This window comes from Atractosteus spatula, chromosome 1, assembly GCF_055471065.1.
Source record: "Atractosteus spatula isolate fAtrSpa1 chromosome 1, fAtrSpa1.hap1, whole genome shotgun sequence".
Taxonomy (NCBI): Eukaryota; Metazoa; Chordata; class Actinopteri; order Semionotiformes; family Lepisosteidae; genus Atractosteus; species Atractosteus spatula.
Genome location: NC_142706.1, coordinates 51,755,715 through 51,779,882, shown reverse-complemented (window position 1 = coordinate 51,779,882; position 24,168 = coordinate 51,755,715). Strand labels below are relative to the sequence as shown.

Below are 24,168 nucleotides of genomic sequence, written 5' to 3'. Positions count from 1 at the left end.
TCTGTGCATTAGAGAGATGTAAGTTGTATGCATATCATGTGCTAGATTCTGTTGCAAAGGACAATGTGTTTGATTGTGATTTCAAGCTAGTGATTTTCTGTACAGTATGTGCTATGGTACCTGTTATCATTCTGTTTAACTGGGGGATTTTTTAAGTAACATTTCCTGGAGATCCATAGGAGAGATAACTGAAGGCTTTCTGTCTGTGAGTGTGCTCGTAGATGCTAGATAAGTTGTGTTGTGTTTGTACAGATGTCTGCTTCCTGAAGAGTGAAATCCATGCAGCGAGACTGAGCCTCTGCCACAAAGCTTGTTTTTTCTTACAGAGATTCTTAACCAGATCCAGATTAGACTCAAGATGAACAGAACATAGTCGCCATTTCCTGGTTTTATTTGTAGTCGATGGAAAACAAAACCGGACTTGACAGTATGACCAAATGCATTTACTGTACAACAAAGTTATCATTCTATAGTTACATAATTTTTCTTATGCTACAATTGTGTAGTTTTGTTCTCAATATGAAAATTGAAATGGAAGAAAGAAATATTCTGTTGTCCTTTGTTTTCAGCCGATTAAACAAAGAAAAAGAAAAATAATATAATCCAGGATTGTACATTTAACACAATAATTATTATTTTGTTAGCATATATTTCTAAATATTTCTAATGAGAAAGCACACGATATGTACAGTACTCAATTTGTACAAACAAAAAATGCTGTATAGCAATATAAGGAAAATGATCCATGTCTCAATACTGAGCCCAGCAGAGAAGTGCAGAAACTAACCGAGTATCCATGGATTATGAGCCCCACTCTTCATATAATTCCATACAACTTGCTACATGTTTATTGCACGTATTTCAACAACACGGAGCTAATTAGTCAACCATTATTTTCTGATATGCATCATTAATCTAATAATTTTCATCAACGGAAAATGTGGACTGTTACAAAAACATTACCCAACACACATCGAAATATAAATTGCCATTTTGGATAATATTTTTAAGATTATTATGGCACACAGCAGCACCATCTGACAGATTGCTTAATTTTCCTGATCCTGGCTGTAAAAAGATAGTACGACCATACCATATTGGCTTAAATCAAAGACAGGTGTTAATGTCTCACATAGTGGTAACATTCGACCACTGTTTTTTTCCCCACTGCAATTAAAAGCTAAAAAATTAAAACATTTGAAAGTTTTGAAATAGTCTTGATCATAAAGTAAACCAATATCAAGGCAGACAGGATGGCTAAGGTCAATAAAGCATTGCATTGCAACTGCTCAAGTCTGCAACTTTGATTGATTTCCAAATTGGCTAGTCATTGTGAAAATATGTTAGAAGTAATTTAAGATGATCAATCACTTTTAACTTACAGTACGTTCACCCCTTATCGAGAAGCCTCTTGCTCCTGGTCAGGGCTGATCCAGATCCTATCCTGAAGCACACTGTATGAGGCAGGGCTACACCCTAGCCACTTACCCAGAACTTACAGACTGATTAACCCAGCCAGCAGGTCTCTGGAAGGCAGAAGGAAACCAGAGTGTCTGGAGATATTTGGGCCTGGAGCCCACTTGGACAGGGGAAGAACATGCAAATCCCACACAGATGTGACTAGCTCTTCAGAGGGTTCATTTCAGGATCCAACAATTCATTCAAATTTTAATAAGGATTGCTTACACGTATATAGCATACACTTACAGTGGGTATAGAAAATCACCACCCCCTTTCACAATGTTCGCCATTTGTTGCCCTTAAGCCCCAAAGAAGATGAAGAAAATCAGACTTTTTTCAAGTTTTATTTACAAATTGTACCTTGCAACATCCAAGTGAAAAAAGAAAGCAAAATTTCTGAAAAAAAAGTAGAATAACTGGGTTGGATAAGAGAACACCCCGCTGAGGTAATACTTGGTGGAAGCACCTTCTGCTTGAACTACAGCCTTGAGTCTGTTTGGATACATCTCTACCAACTGCACACCTAGAGGGAGGAATATTTGCCCATTCCTCCTTACAGAATTGTTCAGGCTCAATCAAACTGCCTGGTCACCGTTGATGGACTACCCTCTTCAAGTCATTCCAAAGATTTTCGATGGGATTTAGGTCGGGGCTCTGACTAGGCCTCTCAAGGACATTCACCATCCTATCCTCCAGCCACTGTATGGTTGCGGTGTGCTTTGGGTCATTGTCATGTTGACAGGTGAATCATCTTCCCATTTTCAACTTCCTGGCTGAGGGCTGCACGTTTTCTTCAAAGATTTGCGTGTGTTTTGCACCATCCATCTTCCCTTCTGTCCTGACAAGTGCTCCAGTCCCAGCTGAAGAGAAACACCCCCACAACAGGATGCTGCCACCACCATGCTTTACTGTAGGAATGGTGTTCTTTGGATGGTAAGATGTATTGGGTTTTCAGACATACCATTTTGCATTCCAGCCCAAAAGTTTTAAAAAAACCAACTGCTTTTATTCTGAACTAATCAAAACCACCACAACTGCCACAATGGATCACAGGTGGGAGCCAGTTAGTTTGTGGTGTGATCTGTAAGGTGATTGGTTATACCTGAACAAGTTTACAAATGCAGTTGTAAGGGGGGTGTTTACTTACAAGGTATTTTACTGTTGTAATATTCATTTTCAGAATGTTTTAGAATTTTATTTTCACTCGGCTAATGTGGGTTACTGTGTATTAATAAAAATGGAACATTCCGAATTCAATTAGTTTTTATTTTTTAGAGAGTCATACAACAAAAGACACATTTTTTTAAATGGGGTGGTGAATTTCTATACCCACTGTGTACACTTTTCTGGACACTCCACTCAAAGCGGTTCACAGCTTTAATGGGGACTCTCCTCCACCACCACCAATGTGCAGCATCCACTTGATCTTTTTCTTTCTGCTTCTTAAATTACAGACGTTCAAGCTCATAATACCATTACAAGGAACCTACTTTAGTGATCACATTTTTGGTAGTGAAATAACACAAACTTTAAAATACTGCACATTTCCCAAAAGACAAATGAAGGGCCCAGAAATAAAGAGTATGTGTCCACGAAATACTGAACGCATTAAGCAGTACAATGTAGGTGCCAAGTGCCGACTCTTCAGCATTTTGTACTGTAAACAGTTACGTACAGCAGTTACTGTAACAAAAGGTATTCTGGAAAGACTCCTATACTGACTCCTAATAGAATTGTAACTTCAAAAAGTTAAATCTAAAATTGCTTTAAAAAGGTTAAAATTAATTATTTTATTTTTTCCAAATATGTGGTTTAGATGTACAGCATTTCCTTCTTTCTAATCTTGAAGAAGGCATGTGTTTGTCACAATATCCATTTATCCCAGAGAAAAATTAAACATACATGAGAGAATAATTTAGCAAAGTGTTTGGGCAACATATTAGGTATAGAGTATATTTAAAACCATGCAATTGACATTTTGGTTATATAAATTATATGTTTTGACACTGTATGCAGAAATAGGTGACATAACACATGCAAAAAAGAGGACACTATCAGTGGAAATATTTGAGATGTATGGATTTGCTTTTTTCCAGGATTGATCCTAATAGTAACTGGATAATTGCAGTGAAATCACCTGAGGCAATGCTGTGAACACCATTAACTTCTCTGATAGAGAGATCTTGAAAACATGTTCCTCACCTTCGTCCCAGAAAATAGCCAATCCCCAAAAAATGCTTTAATGTATGTTCTATGATGATGTGCCATCCTGCTTAGTGCTGCAACCTCAAACTTAAGACATTGGAGTATTTGATGAAAACCTTAACATTAACTTCGCTTTTAATTAGTATTTATTAGTATTAGTATTAGTACTTGTGCAACTCATAGCTGAGAGCTGTTTGCTATCCACACACTGACCATGAGCTTGCTCTTGAAATGCGAGATATAAAAATACGTACCAAATGTTTGTAATGGTTATAGTTTTTTTTCTCAGCTATGGTACTTATGATGATACTGTGATGAGGTATGCACACTAAGCACTTGTAAGGAATAGAAAATTGAAGTGTAACATTTTAACTTGGAAAACTTGCCACTAACAAAACCCCAAAAACAAATAAACAGATGTGATAAAAAGTGAGCGATCCATGGCTAAAGACAACTTTCTGCATAGGATTCTCAGGGGTCCAGTCTGAACAGCTCCCCTACTTAATCATTAACATGCAAAAAGCAAAATGTTTTACAAATACTTAGCTCTTTTTAAATATAAAATTGCGTTGTATTTTATCAACATTACTACAGGCTTCTACTTTATTAACACAAATAGAGTAAATGGGTAGAAAACCACTGTTTTTGTAGTACAACAAAGAAGAATTTGATCAGCGTTCTAGTTGCCTACATGGGATATTTTATCAATGTTTTTCTAAAAGACTTGTGACTTAATAAAATCATTGTAAACATGGGTTCCAAGTAACAGGTGAATTTGCATAGAAAGTATGGCAGGATGTGCAAGGAAACTGTGGCATGATTTTTTAAATCTATGTTAAGGATGACCCTTAATAAATCAATTCAGCAAATAGTGTCTAACATTACACTTATGGATGTCAAAGTAGTTGACTCCAAAAAAGGAAGAAAGAGAGAAACATGATTTTTTTAAAGAAATCTTTACTACTGGGAAAAAATCTTGTCCATAAGCTATGAGGTGCATGTTCCGGTCAGCCTTTCCTCACCAATCTTCTCACAAAGAAATATCGGGGGTCACATCTGGGTTATGCAAAGGCACATAAAATTTGTGTGTATATGAACAACACTCTTTTTGAATTTAGGAAAATAACTTAAATAACAATCAATTATATAAATAAACAAACATAATACTAATATAATACCCCAAATTTAAATCTAAACATTCAGCATGCAATCTGTTCATTTTAAATAATCTAAAGTCAACTCCTTTATTAACAGTATATTTACACCATTTTTTGTTGTTTAAAGTTAGTTCACTTTAATGAACTTATATTAATACATGCAGAATTATGGCAGTTATCCAATTTTCATGATCATTGAAAAAAACACTGTATTGCATCCTTATATGTATAAAATTATTGCATTATATTTGCTTTGTGTGACTTGCAATGAGTGAACTGTAAAGTGTTTCCCTGTTAAGAAAAAAAAATTAAAAATGAACCCTATTATGCCAAATTTTCTCTTTTTAAAAAGTAGATCCTGTTACGCACAAAGAAGGGAACTGGTGCCTGAAGGATCTGCTGCCTGTCTGGCAGGAGGTAGTGACTTCTGAGTGCGTTTTAAGATGGAGAGTTCGAGGCCCTTTGGTTGACCGAGCCCGATGTCCTGCTGTCCCTGTGGACCATGTGCAGATGCTTCCAGCGCGGCGCACATCAGGCGTGGCCTCAGAAGACAAGCCGGCTGACGGTGTTAAAGCCTCCTCCACCGCCTCCCCCTCCCGTGGGCCCACAGCTCCCCGGGGGGTCGTTATCGTCCGAGCCGTTGGGGCGGAACGAGCAGGAGGCCGAGGCAGCCTGCAGAGCTCGGGTGCGGGCGCTCAGTTCCTGCTCCTGCAACACAAAGTCAGACACGGACCAATAAAAAAAAACACAGTCCTTACAGCTCCTTCTCTTCTGCCAGAAACTAGGAAGCACAAAGCTACGCTCCATATTAACTGGATAAACAGCCCAACTGTCACCTTTAGAGGAAATAAATACTCTAGCAAGGTTACATACTGCCATCTAGTGGAGAGTTTCTCATACATTTTAGAAATACTAGTCTATATCTACCATTGCGAGATGCTCCATGGGCTTTATGCAACATTTTTGAGAAAAGAATTACATAAGAGCAAGTTCCTGAATTCTAATTGAAATACCACAGCTAGGTTTAATAAAAAGCAGAACTATTTCGGTTTCAGCAGAGAATTATTAGAATGTCAAATAAGGCATTAGCATGTGTCTCTTTATCTAATGGGGTAATAAATCATTAGCAACATTAAGATATCACTTCTAAATTAGATATAGCCTTCACCATTGACGTTTGAGCAAGCAAAAAAGTAGTGTAATGACTAGTGTAAAGTTGGGTATTTTCATAAAGGAACCTTTCCATTTTATACAACATCACCTGAGTGGTCATTTATTGTTAGTTTCAAGTTCTTTTGCATTTTTTTTGTTATAAACTCCTACAGGATTTTTTGATGTTGCAAATAAAAACTTTATGAACGACCCAAGCTAAACATTCAATAAGTGAAGTTCCGATTAATCTAATTATGATGATAAATGAGGATTTTTTAAATTTAATAAATTCTAAAAAGTGGACAAGGTTACTTCAATATATGCCTTTCATAAAGTATTTTAAAATAAATTTACAAAAATGATTTATGAGCACGTCATTTTTATAGAAATTACTTTGTACTGCTAAACGCACAGCCTTGATGAAGACTTAAATTCACATCTCTCCTTATTAAATTCAAAGTATTTCAATGATTTCAAAGGAGCAAATACCTACAAATGACATGCTTAGTAATTTGACTATACATTAGTTGATTTTACATCACTTTATTTACCCCATTAATCAAACATCCAGACAGTAACCTTATCCTTTGATGAGATCAGAGGCTAATACGCCTCACAGCACTAGATTAGAAAAGCAATTGGCCTAATTACATAATGCATAATTTATTTTGTTCAGCACTCAACAATTATGCAAATTGTATCACCTCTTGGCCTACATGGTGAAACCACCCCCATAAGGTCTGGCAAATGCTTTCAGAGTCTAATTAAGGAGAGACAGAGCTGGTAAGCAGGAGAGAAATTATGTTTACCCAGCTCTTCCCTGCATTATAGAAAAGACTTGCATGTGGAGCTGATTCTCCTCAGGAGAGCCAAGTCAACCAAGATGTTTTGTCCTTTTAATCCCAGTGCAGTTGTTAACTGAACAGGAAACATGAGATTACTCGAGACCCTTATGTACCTGCTGTAAATTAAGGGAATTTTTAATTTCACCTCTGCCAATTAAAACAGTGATTCCCGGTCCTGTTCCTGGAAGCTCATACACCTGCTGGTTTTCATTCCACCTGGGCTAAATTACTTCATTAATGCCTTAACAGAACTGTCAAGTTGCTTGATGGGAACATTTTTCTACTCAAAAGTTTGAAACTTTGTTTCTTTAAGAACCACAATAGTTAAAAGGAAACCTCCAATGTGTTTAAGAGCTGAAAACAAACAGCTCAAATGAACCCTATTATTAAGTCAGTGAAAGGTTCAACCGTGTCGCAGAGTTTGAAGTGAACATAAACCAGCAGTTAAGTGGTCCTCAGGAATCAGGAGGAGATGGAGCAATTTGGCCTATCTAGCTCATTTGGTTGTTAGCAGCTGCTTGATCAGCTTCAACAAATGCCTAAGAAGCTTGTTCTATACTTCCACAATCCTTTGGGTGTAGACATGCCAGCTATTCTAGACTTCTACTTTTGTAAAATGCCTAGTTCATAACTTTTTACTTTTATGACAATTTTCACTTATCGTTAGGTTAGGCTCTAAAAGCCACTTTTTAAGAAATGTATCAAACAACTCACATTATAAACCACAGAATTTTGCTGTGTAAAAGAACCATAATTTAAAATTAATAACTTGAAAACAATGTTCATACAGTATAATTAAATGCTACCACCTTTTAAAACACTTGGCCTAAGATTCAGTGCTTACCGATTCATTATCTACTCTTTTATAAAACATTTTAAAGCTCTTTAGGTACTGATAAGATGGGAGATTACCTGCAAAAACAGCTTGTTGTCTTTTGTAATTGCATCCATAAGCTCCTTCTGCAGGGGAGGCTCAACGTTTAATCTCATACCATCCTTGAGCCTGCCATCACCGCTTTTATTGAGATACTGCTTCCTGTAGATTAGGATATATGCAGTGTCCTTCGGGAATCTGCTGGTGATGTTCTGCACGGACCGGAAGGATGTAAATGTCACTCGGCTGTCATTGAAGAGAAACCAGTCCCTGGCTGTCGGAGCCACATCTACTTCCTGTGTGGCAAGGGAAGTGCAAGGCAAGCCAGAGCTGGCTGTGCCATTCAAGTCATCCTGGAGCCCAGATAAAGTGAAGTCCTGAGTGTCCTCCCCCTGGTAGCAGAGACCTGGAGGCAAGCAGCAGTCTGTGTTTGTGACATTTCTGCCGTAGGAGTAGTAGTGCCCACTTTCTGAAGACATTCCTGAATGCATTACCACTGAGCTCAGCAAATACGACATTAACTGGTCTTCCTTCTCCTCGTCCTCCTTTCTAGAGGGCTTGAGTTTTTTGGCAAGGTTTTCCCCACTCTCGGGGGAGTCCACGTGCAGAGGTGAGGAGGAGCAGCTGCTGCCCGCTCCTGTGGGCACAGCACTAGTGCACACGGCTGTCTTGTGGCGGACAGGGAGCTGCAAAAAGAGCGGGATAACCACGTTGTCCAGGATTTTCCGACGTACATGGCACTTAGCGTCGTAGGAAAAGCGCAGGAGGGTAAGGATGAGGTATTCAGGTGCTTCAATTATTTGCATAGTCTTCTCTGCACATTGTAGCGAAGCACACTTCTCACAGTAGTACTTGTTGTCTGCATCAAGGATCTCTGGAGCTAAGAAGTAGTTGATTAAATCTGGCACAGAAATGGGAATTCCAGTGTCCTGTTTGTCAGCCACCAATTTATCGCTATCTGTCAGTGCTTGCTTTTGTGCGTCCGTCGAGCAGCCCTCAAATTCACTGCCTCCACTCACTGAACCCTGATGTGTCATGTTTAACCCTTGCCCGGCATCTGTGCCTGTGTCTGATGTGTCTGAGATAGTGGCTGAAGGAGGGCTTCTCGGAAGAATGTTTTCACCCAGGGGACGAAAAGCCAGCGAAAGGTCAGTGAATGGCTCTTCCTTGTTGGAGATGCTGTTGCACTGCATGCATCGTATACTAGTGGAAAGTTTGCCTCCAAACATGTTTTCAATTAGCGTTTCTTTGTTGCCATGTTCCCCTGAAGAGCTGTCAGAAGAATGATCATCCATCCCTGGGGTTTCCAGAGCCAAGCCATTGCTGTCGTCTATGGAGCCGAGAAGAGGCTTCCCTAGGTTTAGAGCCTGCATGGTTTTCTCTTCTTCATGCAATCTTTATTAAAACAGAAGGTGTCAGATAAGAACAACCCATATTAACTGCAAACCACTGATGATATCCTGCAAAGCCACCCATATGACTAGAACTTGACCCCAAGCCTTATTGTGAGCAATTTTCCCTAGAGGAAAATATTGCCCCTTATTGGCCAAACAAAAATAATCCTCAGAAGGTTCCTTGAGAAATTACCCTCCTTGGTCAGATAAAGCCTTGGAGATTTACATTTTTAAACTATCATTACTTTTAAAGTACCGTTTATTTCAGGAATGAATACCGTATACAGTGGAATTTATGGCTCTGGGCTTGCAACAATAAGCTTATTGGTACAGATCCCAGGTGTGACTCTGTTGATGTGCCCTTGAGCAAGGTAATGTACTTAATCTAGCCCTCCAGTACAGATTTGAGAAAATTTGGACAGAAGCATCCACTTAATTAATAATTACCTGTCTAAGAGGAAACGCAGATATTCAGAGCAGTCCTGCTGTGACCCAGGTGTGAACCATGGCGGTCTTGTAGCCTCTACAAAACTGCGGGGAGCATATGCTGCCCTCTAAAGAGAATGAATTAAAAAATAATATTGTTATCCAAAAAAGATCACAGAAAATAAAAAATATTTACAATGCTAAGCCTCATAGAAACCACCAAAGTCAGAAAAAAACAGACGATAAAAGTTGTCCTAAATAGACATTGGTTGCAGTCAAGACAAAAACTGTTTTAAGTTTAACAGAATTGGGACTTTAGAGTTTAAGAACTTGCTTTATCTCTATTCATGACATAAGGATTATCAGCTTTTTTAAATAAATTATAATAAAAATGAGGTGCAGAAAAAGACAAACCTGTGTATGTGCCAAAAAAGCAAACAGAAGCTGCAGTTTCTTCATTAGTGTATTGGATCCATTTAGATTCAGAGACAAAACAGATCGTCTAAAACTAGAAAAAAAAAACAGAATAAACAAGCAAGACTGGCTTTCATTTCAGATGTATTAAATGTATGAGTTTTAACAACTCTAAAGACAAAGTTTTGCTCCGACTGAAATGAGTTTGATTCCATAATGACCACAATGAATAAACACATAGCGGACTAGAAATTGTATTGACAGCTGTCAACTAGTACTAGTACTGAGTTACCAAAATGTTACAACCAAAGCCAGTCTACTTATGAAACTGTTAGAATAAGGAAGAACCTTTATTTTTCATATTAAATGAAGTCTATTTATGCACACAATGCACACAATGCGGGGCACCAGCAAGAAATGGCTTTTCGTTATCAAACTATAAATCTAAGATTACTATATCTCAGAATCATCTATACATCTCATAATTAAAGTATGATTTAATCGATGTGCTATTCAGTTCAGGGTTTACTTACTCTGTGGCCATAAATAGACTTTGAATGATACTATTCATATAACAGGTGTTTCCCAAGTTGATTAGGCCTGTTTTGCCAGTTTCTGATTTCCCAGTTAGCCTTAAAAATCCAGACGCTAAAGAATTAGTTTGTGATGTCCAGGCACTTTGATTCAAAATGAGTTTGATCTTTTCTTCGCTGGGTTTGGGCAGATCCTTAAAAAACAAATAAAAGATTCTGACAATTTCTCTGGTGGACAAACAGGTGTATTCGACATTTTCCCAAGTTTACTACAAGACAGTAACATACTGCAGGCATTTTCATGCAGTCATTCTAAATGGAACAAATTCAATAACCTGGTCAAAACGCATTGGATATTCCTGTTATGTGTTTAAACACTTTTTAAGTTCAAATCTATTTATGAGAATCAATTACCATTAGTGCATATCTTAATAAGCCTATGTGCAGATGCTGGTGTAACACTACTATACCAGTGTCAGGCTGGATGGACATTTTGACACACCCAATGAAGACTCCACAGCCGAAATGTTGTGTTCTCTTTCTTCTCTTTTCAGCAAGGAATAAACCTTTACTTGTTATTTTGCTAAATAAGCAGCTGTGTTTAAAGAACAAAGTTAAAAACAGTTCATAGTAATATACTGGTTAAAAAAAAAGTGTTATCAAGAACCAGAAGAAATTCCCTTAATACCAATCTAAGTAAAATACAAAAAACTGTAGTTCAACAAAAGGAAAAAAATATTCCATTTTTTTCATCCTTAAGTGAAAGAGGGCTTACCTTTATTGTTTCCAGGATATTGTCGTAGAGGTCAGGGAATCCAGAGTACTGGTACATCATACAGTGTATAAGATCAGTGAATTGCAAAAGAAAGGCTTTGCTTGTGGGAAGGCCGTCTGCTTTAAGTGACTTGACAAGCTGCACTATGTGTGGAACCACCTATGAAACAAAACAAACTGCTAATCATTTCAACAGTATGGGATAAAGATGAAATAATCCATATTACAAAAATGATAACATAAGCCCTGACTTGGTTTTTCTGTTAACAGTCTGAAACAAATTCTAACGTTATGATAACATAAAGAAGGGTAGACTATATTTAAATTTCCTCTGACATGCAAGAGCAAATTAAATTGTGAAATGCAGTTTGCAATGACTATCTTATGAAATAGTCTTAATCAATTAAAAACCTTAATTAATGCTATTGTAAGTAAAAAAATATATATAGTAGTACATGATTCAGAATGATCTGCCTTCTGAATTATAACCTGACAGAAATATGATTTTCAAATGATTTTCAATCACACTAGTCCATCTGAACATAAGACTACTATAAAACGTTTCACGGCTTCAAATAAATCCCCATGAACGTTTGCCAAATATTATCTACAGATGTCCTAGCCTTATCTCTAGTAGGTGCTTCATTAACTCCAGGAGTAATAATTAATTCTTGAAAGCGTTTCCATAACATGAAAGAAATTTATCCTGGTGGGATATTAAACTGCCCAAAAACCTTCAGTGGTAAGGATGGGAAACATGATGTTATGATGTTAATTACTGTAATGATCTTCCAATAAATTTATTCAAATTCCCATAAAAAACTGCTGAAAGCCTTGTCAGACGAGCACCTCATGTTTACAGACATGAAAGGCCACTGCACACTCTGGAAAGGAAGTCAGCCGACGAGACCTTCTAAAAAAGCTCCAAGGGTTCATGTTGAGAGGAAACTTCACTTAACTGAACCAATGCAGGGAGGAAAGGGTTCTTTGTGGTTTTATACATTTTTAAATTGGTGTAAAAGACAGTGAACACTGATACTGCACACAAAGCGGCTTTCAGCAAAGGGATAATTGCAGAAAACAAGTAAAAAGAGGGTGTAGGTTTCCTAGTTCATCGTAACAATAAGCAGGCTCACCAAGTGAAAGGCCTCTGGAGAGTGTTGGAAACTGAGAAGCATGTGTGAGAGAACAGCCAAGGCTCCTTGCCTCACTATTGGATACCAGAGACGGTTAAAGACCTGCAGACAAAACAGATGAACAATGGAAAAGAGTTAGAGGGGTTTGACACACAGCAATGTTATGCAATGGCAGCTTCAAGAATAAGAAATGTGTGTGCATTATATGTAGGATATATAAAGGTCTGTTCTTCCACTGCCTAAAATCCAGGAAAACTGGAAACCTTCAGTGTCGACTGAAAAAAACGAGTACTAGCAAAAATAATACAAAGTTTACAACATTGTATTAATTGCAAAGACAAAAATGCAATTTTGTTTAGAGTTCATCTGGTTATAGGGGCACTACTTACTGCAGGAATTCAACCAAAATGTTCCTTGGAGGCAAAAATGATGAAGCCTTTCAGCATAGAGCTGAAAGTATTAGAAGGAACATCGGCACTCTGAGACTTGAATTTGGAAAGGCGTTTTTCATTATTAAATCAAGTTTTTCATTTTGAAATGGCCATAATATTCTTCTTTTTAGTGTTAAGCAATAATCCGACTGGAATAACTAGAGCTTTTGAAATATAATCCCAGTACACTCCAACAGGATGACATGTGAAAGTGACTTAAAAGACTTGTGGAGGCCAGCTGATTAAATAGCTGTCATCTGCAACAAACATCAAGCCGAATCCTATTTGTAAAGGTCTTGCTCTTGTGCGCGTTTGCCTCTGAAACAGATTCAGCAGCAGATGAGTGAAACTGCTGTAAATCTCGCCTCCTCTGAGGTCAGTCTAATTTGAAATGGGGGGCACGTGACACAACCGATTCTGTCCAAGCAGCCCCCATACAAACCAAGAGCAAAACGAGACTGAAGCACCCAAAACCCCAACTTACACCCTGGAGAAATAAACCTATTTAAAAATCAATATGCATTGAGGGTGCAATAAATAATTTTTCATTGCAATCTCTTCAGTTGGCCCTTTGGCCCTCCTGAGGGGTCGACTCTCCCTTTCCTCAGAAATACATACCAGTTCAATTTTGAGCAGGGTGACATCTATGAGAATAGTGAACTTCTGTACGGCTGCCAGTCCCTTTAACAGTGCAATCACCCATGTGTCCACATGCTGCGCAAGAGGCCATGAAAGCCAGTCGATCATTCTGGAGGGAAAAGCACATGAAATAAAGACTGATCACAAAGCGGGCAGCACGTATTAAGTCTAAAGGGTTTACTCCTGCTGCTGCAAACAGACCGCATGAAAAGAAAGCCCAGCGCCTAATGCTTTCTTTTTATTGCAGACACGTCACAGTACACATCACATACAAACCTTGGTTTCCTCTCCCAATTTAGGTAAATCCTATTACAAAACAGAAGATGCAGACCACTAATCTAACCTTACTAGCAACCTTTTATTCTTCCTGACAGTCATTTTATGTTGTTAATTTTTACTTCTATACTTCTCTGGTTTTGTGAACAAAGAAGAAAATGTACATAGAACATTTATGTAGTCTATAACAATAGTCACAAAGTATACATAGTATATTATATTTAATGTTTTTTCAAAATGTCTACCTGAAATAACATATCACCGGATGGCAAAAATAAGAAGTTTAATACACACTCATGTAGTGGGCTGGAAAGAGCATAAATGCTGGGAAGTCCTGTTGGACCAGCATGGCATATAAAGTGCAGAACCAAGCCAATGGCTAAATAAAGGTGTCTGTATTTTTATTTTTCATATACCACTCTGAGCTCACCATCTCAAAATAATATGCACACGTACAGTATGCACATTTTCTTTTCGTCCTTTACATCTCTCTCTCTGTTCGGCCTAACCTTTCCTTTTGATACAGTCAGTTTCAAAAACCGAATTTCTGGGAACTACAGTGCATTCTGAGCTTCAGGAATTGCACATGTTTGTTACTGTTCAAAAGTGTTAGTAAGCACAGGGCCATCAGCATTAAAAAGCAAGCATTAAGAAGTGCTGATTCTTAAAATATGTGTCCTTTAAATAAATATCCTGCTACCAAAGGTGGTGTTGATGGTAAAAGGGATAAGGTTAAATGCACATCAGTTCTTGGTTTTTAAGTGTAACAAAAAGTTTTCTATAGAGAATAATGAATCCTTTTCTAATATATACACCTTTACTGCTGCCTGTACCATTGGGTCATCTTTGCCATTAGTTTCAGATTGTTATTTCATTCACAAATCCAGTCATGTGGGAACACTCCAATCTCAATACAGCCCTCATGCCCTCTGGCGAAATTGCTGCCTTGCAGAAAGGATAGAGTTGCGCTCATGCAGAGCATATCGAGATGGAAGTCATGAAATGACTGATAAATACCGTCTAGATTGACCTGCTGATTAATGACCCCACACATAAATCAACTGAAATCCACATACACAACAAGCACATGCTGAAGAAACCAAGGCAAGAAAAGTCAATTCTAAAGAGTGGTGCATAACCAAAGGGGTCAAAATGAAGACAAAATCCTAAGTGGTAGGGAGAACCTCCTTACTATACAGTATATATAAATGTGCACATTTTTAATATCGAGGTGTTGCCATATTGTAAAAACTAGAGCTGACATAAAGCTACATGCAAGAACAATGTTAACAGCAATATTAACTGTTCTTTAAGAAAATCACACAATATTTCCAATTCTTTATCTCGGATGTATACAGACGTATACCACGACTAAAAGCAATACCTACGACCACAAACAAATCTAAACTCTCAAATGATTCGTTACATGATACTTGATTCATTCACCTGCAGAGTGCTTGTGTCATACTGGCATCTTTTACATTCTGGTCAGTAGTCAGGCTCCTAATCAGAACTGTGATCATCTGTAGAGGGATGTGCTGTATCAGGCTTGCCAACGCTACGGAAGGCTCAAATAAAGGGTCTGTAAAAAACAATTTAGAAATGGGCGGTCAACACATTAAAAAGCACAATTATTTATGGCAGTATTCCTCAGCAGGGTCTCTCAACATCTAACCAGGAGAACCACGGATTAATCAGACCTCTGGGCACATTGCCTAGTTTGAAACAGTCAAAAAGATCAAAGTGAGTGTGATTTGATTTAGGCTTTGTAAGTCTTTAGTCCTCTGGAATCAGGAGGTAATAAAACAGTGAAAGACTTCATAGAGGAACTTGGTCAGGATATCACTTACAGATGCTGGAAAAACACCCTGCAAACCTAAGAACTGCACTGTTAATCTATCAAAATAAAGTGCGAGGGAGAGTCCATTATCCATTTAATTTGAAAATAATCTCTGCCTAGTGTCCAGACATTCTCCAACATGACATGGCACACTGTAGTAAGTGATGGAGCAATAGCTAGAAAAATAAAAGGACTTCATGCCTGCCACAAAATCAGCAGGATTTTCTTTACTGTATTGCAATAATTTTATTTTGGCAAAACCCAATTCTTCATAAGACATTTCCACAGGAGAATATTTCATTACCCTTGGTGATTTAAGTAGCATTGCAATTTACCCAACAATTTAAGACGCGCTTCAGGTAGAGCTTTCATGGACTGGCTGAAACAGGGGTGGAAGTAGCACACAGTCATCCACCTTGTAAACTAACGAAAAGGGTTAGCCGAACAGAATCCTACACACTGCTTCACTCAGATCCAGATGCTCATTTAAGCACAACTGTTCTAACTTCATAAATACATATCAATCAGAAAGAAGCATGCAAGTCAGCTTTTCAAGTATTTACAAGAATTGCTTTTTAAAAACAGACTTTTTAGACAAATTAACAATGATAATGCTTTCGGTTTTCAACTTCAAGCAAGGACGAATGATCATTTTAAAAACTATCAAACATCCAGTTAATGTAACTCCGGTGGATGTGTAGTAGCGATCGCCTTGCACAGATAAAAATCAGTTACAAAATGAACCAAATTACTTTGAACTCCCATTACCCTCCTCCCTGTAAGCTCTCTGAGCAGACTGAAATGTAACATCTCCCTTGAAATTTCTTCCCATTGACCTACCGGCAAATTGCATTTTAGATATAAGGCTATCTTGAATTACAATGTTGTGAATAAAATACCTATGCTAAGCTTAGAGGAAGTGGCAAACAACATATACAATAGACTATCCATCTTTAAAAGATGTAAGTGTTAGAACGTTTACCTAGACTTGTGAGTCCTAAAGTAGGTGAGTGATTATGTGCTTGCATTAGCCACACTGATACTGAAAAGCCCTGTTTAAGGTCTCTTATCTTTCTCCTCTCACCTGTTGATGAAATGATGGCAAAAACCTCCTGAAGAGAAGGCAGCAACGTGGCAGGCTCTGCCTTCCAGATGTTCTGCAGCAGAGTGCTGACCTTCGTCACTTGAGAGACATACTCGCGCAGCTCCTTCTCCTGGCTGGCGGAGCAGCTGAAGTACCCTATAGTTCTGACCAGCTGCTGGCAGAAGAGGGCGGCGGACTTGCCCCTGGGGATGCACTGCACAAAGTCAGAGAGCATGGTACTGAGCCGGGCGCAGAGCGGGGGGCTGGGCCTCTCGCACACCACCCTCAGCACCTCCACCTGGATCACGCCGAAGATCTCGAGCACCGAGGGACAGCTGATGAGCAGCCGCAGGCCGCCGTGGATGTAATCGATGATGGCCGGGTCCTTCCTGTCCAGCGGGCCGTAGCCTTGCTGCAGCAGGCCGAGGATGAAGTCCTTGCAGAAGAACCGCTCAAACTCGACCCGGTGGTAGCGGGCGTAGGCCTCCAGCACCTGGGCGCCCACCTGCCTCTGGAAGGCATCTTCGCTCAGGATGAGGCGGGTGGCAAGGTGGTACAAAGCCTGGCACTGCTCCTCCGTGATATCCTTCTCCGCTGCCTCCACCACCATCTTTACAATGGCCTTCTTCACCTGCACAGGGTGGGAGGAGCTCACCAGGCCTTCCAGGATCTTATCCATAGTGGGGGGTCTACAGCACGGCGACGGACGACTTTAGAGAAACAACAGCATCTTTGAAGAAGCAGAACATGGAGAAACCGATCAGTACCGAAGTCTGGTTTTTTTTCAGATGGGTTTTACCACCGGTCGATTTCAACAGCCTGGAGACTTTGAGGGCTGGTTTCACAGATCAAAATTTGTCATAGGCTTAAAGTATTTTTATTATTATGACAAGTTTATTTTTTATAGCCCCTTTACAAGTTGCATCCCAAAGTGCTTTACAGTACAGTCTCAGCATAGGCAGTGACATTTTAAACAATGTGTTCACTATAGACAAGAAAAAGTACAATTGTTTGTTCATCATGATGACGACTTAGATGAAGATCACAACACCCTTTTATGAGCAATTAGTGCTGAAAAACAGATCAGTTCACAAAATTTTTGTCACCACTGTAGGTGTAAAAAAAACTGTTATAAGGATTATTAGATTATTACAAAGTACATATACTGTAAGTAAGACAGGTGGTTTGAAGTGTAAAAGAAGTTATAAAATGGAGCAGACACACACTAATTAAGCAAAAGCCTTTCTGAAAATAATATTACACTGTTATGGTCCACAACCTGTTCAAGGTAAGTGAAACTACTTCAAAAGTACTAGCCAAAATAATACTGGCAAAAAGATTTGAAAGCAGATATCTTAAATTACAAGAATATTTTCAAAATCAAACATGATTAGTTACAGAATTAATTCCACAAGTATATGCACACCCATCTCACCATTCTCACTATACTATTTTTACAAACATCATACTTTACGGATAATGTTTTGTTGAGGTTCCAAGCAATGATAAAATTCCAGATTCGGTTATAAATAGTTCTTTTTCCTCAGGTGTGTTTTTTTATTTTTTGGACTTTGTAGATTCAAATGAATCTCAAACACCATTTAGAGGTTGAAAACCTGGAAACTGGTACCGCTTTTGTAAGATCCCTTTATACAAACCACCCACACAATTTAAAAAGTCTGTGCCAATGTCTGGTGTCTACAGACTCTGCTGGCAAACTACCGTAATATAAATTCCCAAAATTGTGCACAAATTGATCATGGAATGCTCCACAATTAAAAAAACTAACAACCAAAACCGATCAGCAATTACGAGTTACTATCCCCCAAGAAGCAAATTAGTTTTAAGTAACTAGTTTATGTTCAATTTATGACTATTCGCTTACTAGATTAATGTTCTATCACACGTGGTGCTTCAAAATAAAAAAAGGTAAAGAATCAGAATTATCACCCTGGGCTCCCGAGAGGTATTTTTGTCCCCGATTCTTATTTTATTTTTGAAAAAATGCAAAATATCACATACAGTATAGAGTGGTATATTCTATATACATTTATTTTCGCTTTTTAAAACTAACGCTTGTGACTTTCGATTTTGGAAACTTTTATCCAATAAGGCGTATTTAAAGTGGATGAAAAACAAAAAAAAACATTATTTTTCAGCGTCGAACTACTAAAACGTACGAATCTTTAACATCAACAACAAAAATGCACTAAAGTAAACGAAACTTTTTTTCACAGTGAGAAGTGCAGACTCACCTGTGTCATCCCCTTGCTGTGTTGTGAAAACAAAAGCAGGCCATCGCAACCAGAATCTATAACATTGTAAACACACACACTTTATCTTGTACTGGGTATAATAAAATAAATACTTACCTAAAAAAGCATCGTAACAAGAACTCCACGTTTTAAAATCGCAAGCTAGAAGTCTTTAATTTACACATTATTTATTTTGCTTCCTCTATACAGAATCAGCTGATTGGAAGCCATGACTGAAACGTCACTAAATTCCAGACTGTAGAAGGACCCAAATATTGGTGTCTATGTATAACGCCTTACTTAAACTGCGGAGGGGCGGGAATATAACTCGTATTAATGGACATATTGCTAGACTGTTTACGCTAATAAAAAAAGATATTTGCGGTCATGATTAATTTCTCTCAGTCCCCGGTAAGTGCAAAAAGAATACGCTCCTTTTAAGAACGCAGATATCTTAGTCAATGTATTATTTGTAACTTTTAAGATATTTTAAGATATTGTTCTGAAAGAAATAAAGTTTAAAAACAACCATTAGCCTTTACCTTCCAGCTCTAAGGTAATTAAAATAACATTGATCAACTAAAAGAAACAACAGTAATCACAATCATGTAATCAGCTATAATAAACATGAGTCTGTCTTCTGTGTTCAGCCATTGTGTGCTCTTTATAAGATAAGATCACTTTTTTGGCCATATACAATTTCTTGTATTAGCAATTTGTCTTTTTACGTACCCTACCTTGCTTTCCATGAGACACGCAGACTAGCTTGGGGTTAGAGCGCAGGGTCAGCCATTTACACGGCACCCCTGGAGTAGTTGGGGTTAAGGGCCTTGCTCAGGGGCCCAACGGAGTAGGATTCCTCTGCCGGCCGCGGGATACGAACCGGAAACCTTCCAGCCACAGGCGCAGATCCTTAGCCACAGAGCCACCTCCCTGCTTCCCCGATTACATTGCCCCACTGTAATGAAAAGAGCAATAAAACTGTCGGTGAGCCTGTAAAGTGGTCTCAAGCCTGCCATTCCCCACGCAGCCGACACAGAACCGGGAGTGTTGGTTAAAAGACATAACAAGACTGTGGTATATGCAAAAGTGCAATAGCACTCAGGGCTTGTATTGTATCACGTGACCTGTAAGAGAAAATGCGGGAAAACACCTTGCAGGGGACGGTTAACGTATGTCTGGTGGAGCACACAATAAAATAAATAGGTTTTCAACCACTTGGTTGTGTTGGACTTATTTATTATCGTGACAGAGGATAGCACAAAGACCACGTTGAAGTGTGGATGCTGGGTATCCCATTTGTAAACGTGTTTCACAAGGGTGCACACAATCTCCCCAAATGCACCCTTCCCTGAAATCTGCAAGGGAGCAGACCTCGCTGAAGAGAATTCCCCCCAAGTCCTCGTGGAATGGTGACTTTTCATGATCCAACCTATCTAGGCGGAGAAAAATGCCATGTAGAGTAAAATACTAATCTGTCAGTAAATCTGTATGTTTCTTACAGTTATAAAACTTATAATATTTTATGTAAAAACAATTTCATTAGACTACTTTTAACTCATAAGTATTCTTGGTATGAAATAAAGCTACATGGAAAGATGATGTATTTAATAGTACAAAACATGGAGGTATTGCCAGGTTTACCTTATTTGAATACTTTTGTCTGCTTTGAATAATCCTGTTTAACGTGAATGCATTCAATTTAATAATATGACCAATTTCTACAGAAAAATACCTTCATTACTTTGAATCTGAACTCTCTGATATCTAACCCCTTAATTTCCATTGAATCAATGGTTTCTATAACAGGATTTTCTGAGGCCGTTTTCCAGAAACATGACCACAACTACTATGTAATGGCAGAAATGGCTGTAATAGGAAACGTTTAGACGATGAAAGAAAAATTGACAACACACATAACACTGAGGAAAGACAAACTTCTATATTAACTAACACGTACTGTAAAAGAGGCAGATGGCTTGATGGTAATCTATCAGTTGTAGTTAAGACAACTAGAGATACCATTCTTAAGCCATTAACAAAATGATTCCAACACTCACTCAAGACAGGGATAGTACCAATTCATTAGAACATTGCTAACGTAGTGCCCATGCAAAAATGAATAAAAAACAGTAAGATCTATGATCTATAGTACAATCAAAGATCTGTTACCCAAGGAGAAACCATTACCCTTTTTTTATTTGGACATTTGCGGGTTAATCTGGTTAGTGGTGTCCTCTGAAAGCTAAGTTAGGCTGCTTTCTTATGCTTCCAGTCATACTGCAGTTTCTTTTAATTTTGTAACACCTTCACCGGGTGGTAGTGAGTCCACAATTGTAAGTTTGTTTTTGGCTTTTGCAGCTTCTATCTAAAAGAATTAAATGTATTAATATCAGGGGGAAGGACATAATTTATTTTTAATTGAATGTATTTAGCCATGGAATGTTGAAGATGAATCTTGTGAAGCTGTTTGCAGATCTAACCGCTTACAGTTTAACATTATTGTGTGCAAATCTTTCCGTTTCCTTCCATTTTCTGTCATCAAAGTAAAAGAGAATTCATGAAGATATAAAAAATTCCCTGTTTTTCTTGTGTAAAGATATTAAACACTCAAGTTACTCAGTTCCAGAAATGTAATAATTACTACTACTACTAAGGCTCCACAGCCAAAACACTGTGTTTTCTTTCTTCTTTTTTTCAGCATGGAATAAACCTATTACTTGTTCCTCCTCCTACTGTTGTTGTTGTTGTTGTTGTTGTTGTTGTTCCACTGTTGGGCACCAGAGCTGCCCAATCCTGGTCCTGGAGGGCCAGTGTATCTACAGCTTTTCTATGTTTAAATCAGTAGCAACTGATGAACTAGGATAAGCTGGTGAATTGTTTCAATTAAGTCAGTAATGAGGTGATTTAGGTCATTATGAGCTGCATTGGCAGGAAATCCATCAGACACAGACCTTCCAGGATACATTTCTGTTTTGTAAAATTAGTCTGTTCTGACCCATTACCCACTTCAACTATTTGAACAGTACTACTAATAATAAGATACTTATCGAGAAGATGAGATTTAGTTATATAGTAATATCACACTTTGTTCAAAATTGTAGTCAGAATTGTGTAATAATTTTAATGGGTGCTGGAGGGATGACAATGGTTCAATAATTTACCAACTGCAATAGTGGAAAAGTTAAGCACTAATCTTTGAAACAATTTTCAATTCTAGAAGAAGATTGATTTTACTGGATTATACTCACTCAGCTTTTATTCTGAAAAATTCTATTCTTTTGGGGCACTATTTTCAATTGCAGAAAAGGTTTTTGCTTTTTGATTACTTTTAAGAGAGTAGTCTCCAACATGTTCCTCTAGAGCCCTGATCCTTTAGGTTTTGTAGGAGTCTTCAATTAGTAGCTAATGAATATCTTCACTACTGAGGAAATTCATTGATTAAATTAAAATAATTCAGAGTATAGTTGGAATAAAAATCACAAGAACCTCATGGGACAGTGGTGTCTAGCCCTTGTTTTGGTCAATGTCAGCTGAGAAAGCTTTAGTTTAGCATACGTATCACTTCTTGAATCCTGACTGTATGGCATCTGACTATATGAACACAGACAATAAAATGCTTTTAACATGACTGATATATATGATTATAGACATATACTGTTTGCACAATTTCTTCGAGTCGGTGGAGTGGAACATAAAATTATGATTTTCCTAGCTAACACCGCAATTATATCTGAATTATTGTATTTATTTCTTGTATTAGTATCACAGTGCTAAAAAAATAGATTATATTCAACCTTAGTTGAAACATGTACTCAACTCTTAGTTTACTACTGAAATTGTAAATGCACATTTAAATTGGATGAATTTTGAGCTGTTTCTCTGGTGGACTGACTGAGAACATTCTGGGCTTTCTTCTGAATTCCCAAACCCAGATACAGTATTTTGCTCTGTATCGATGGGAATCTGGGGAAAAGTGTCTGAAGTACAATACCTCATTTCCCTCTGGCACTGCCTCAGCTGCTGTTCCACTACACACTTTGCAGTCTAGACAGAATGAGCTTTGTACTGATTTTCAGATGATACCACTGCTCCAGCACGAATGCCAGCAAAATATTCTGTTTTTGGTTCTTTTGCTGCTGAATGTCTTCTTTAATGTAGAGATGCTCCCTCTGTTTTTACTTCTTTTTTCCCTTTGGCTCGTCTCCAGCACTGTGTCTGTGGAGATGATCTTCTCCAGCTGCCTCTTTTCTGCATGGGCCTGGCTGAGTTGGTACCGCAGATTTTACATCTGAGCTCGGCCCTCCTGGTGCACTGCATCACGTTGCTTGTGCCGGAGGGGGGATGCCAGGGTCTCGGAAAGGGCTGAGGAACAGTTATATCACCCCCGAGAGATAGAGAGAGCTTGGCCAGTTCACTGGACTACAGTAAATGCTGATGCAGTGCCAACCCGGCCTGTTAAATATTACACACATTGTAATTCAGTGGTTATACTATAGAAATAATAATTATGGAAATATTTTAAACATGATTGAAAACATTTTGTTTGGCCCAACTTCATATTTAGTTTTTAAAATTTGTACTGCACACTGCATAATGATTGCTCGTCACAGTCGATTAGTAGCACATTGAGAGAGTTTGTGGGAGACACTGGGGTGGGCTGCACTGCTGTCTTACAGTTCTGAGGTACAGCGTTTGGTCCTCACCTGTATTTTTTGTGGATTTAACATTTTCCTCCCATTTCTATGGGAACTCTGGTCTCCTCCCACCTCCCAAAGACTTTATTGCTAGATTAGCTGATGTCTCAATGTTGCTGTGGTGTGTTTGCCCTGTTATGGATTGGTATCCTGTTCAGGGGGGTATCCCACTGTGTCATCTGTGCTTCAAGGATAAGGTCCAGTTTGCCGTGACCATTACCAAGAATAAGAGATTTTATGATTGATCGTTTTTAATGCTGAATGTTTTGTGTGCTTTTGTCCAAAGCTATGTGCTGTGCTTGAATACAAGTGTCGAATACATAAATGACATCAGTTCACCTTTGGTTGAAGTCATTATGTTGAAAAACAGCTGTATGACATAATAATGTTTAATGGGCATAATAATTTATGGACATAGTGTGCTGGATAATGTGTTACATGACCTTCGTGTGAATCACGACTACAATGTTTCACTCCTTTTCTCATTTTTGAAATTGAGGAATAGACATTGAGGAATATTTTTTTTTCCAATTTCCAGCATCTGCTATTAAATACACAAATGTAATACACAGCCT

The 24,168-nt window shown here is 38.3% G+C and overlaps 1 protein-coding gene across 2 annotated transcripts; it reads right to left on the bottom strand.

The window, feature by feature from the left end:
• Positions 1-4,605: 4,605 nt before the first annotated feature.
• On the bottom strand, positions 4,606-19,143 carry usp38 (ubiquitin specific peptidase 38). 2 transcript variants are annotated; one of them, XM_088922042.1, is made up of 11 exons: positions 19,014-19,143; positions 16,642-17,371; positions 15,164-15,299; positions 13,421-13,550; positions 12,372-12,473; positions 11,237-11,395; positions 10,462-10,655; positions 9,929-10,022; positions 9,536-9,642; positions 7,733-9,089; positions 4,606-5,531 (listed from the first exon to the last, which is right to left on the bottom strand). In XM_088922042.1, exons 2-11 carry the CDS (start codon positions 17,318-17,320, stop codon positions 5,367-5,369), a joined length of 3,123 nt encoding a protein of 1,040 aa, XP_088778168.1. In that variant the 5' UTR covers positions 17,321-17,371; positions 19,014-19,143; the 3' UTR covers positions 4,606-5,366. The 2 variants fall into 2 exon arrangements, with proteins under 2 accessions (XP_088778168.1, XP_088778176.1); XM_088922050.1 differs by lacking the exon at positions 19,014-19,143 and adding an exon at positions 18,897-18,982.
• Positions 19,144-24,168: the final 5,025 nt, after the last annotated feature.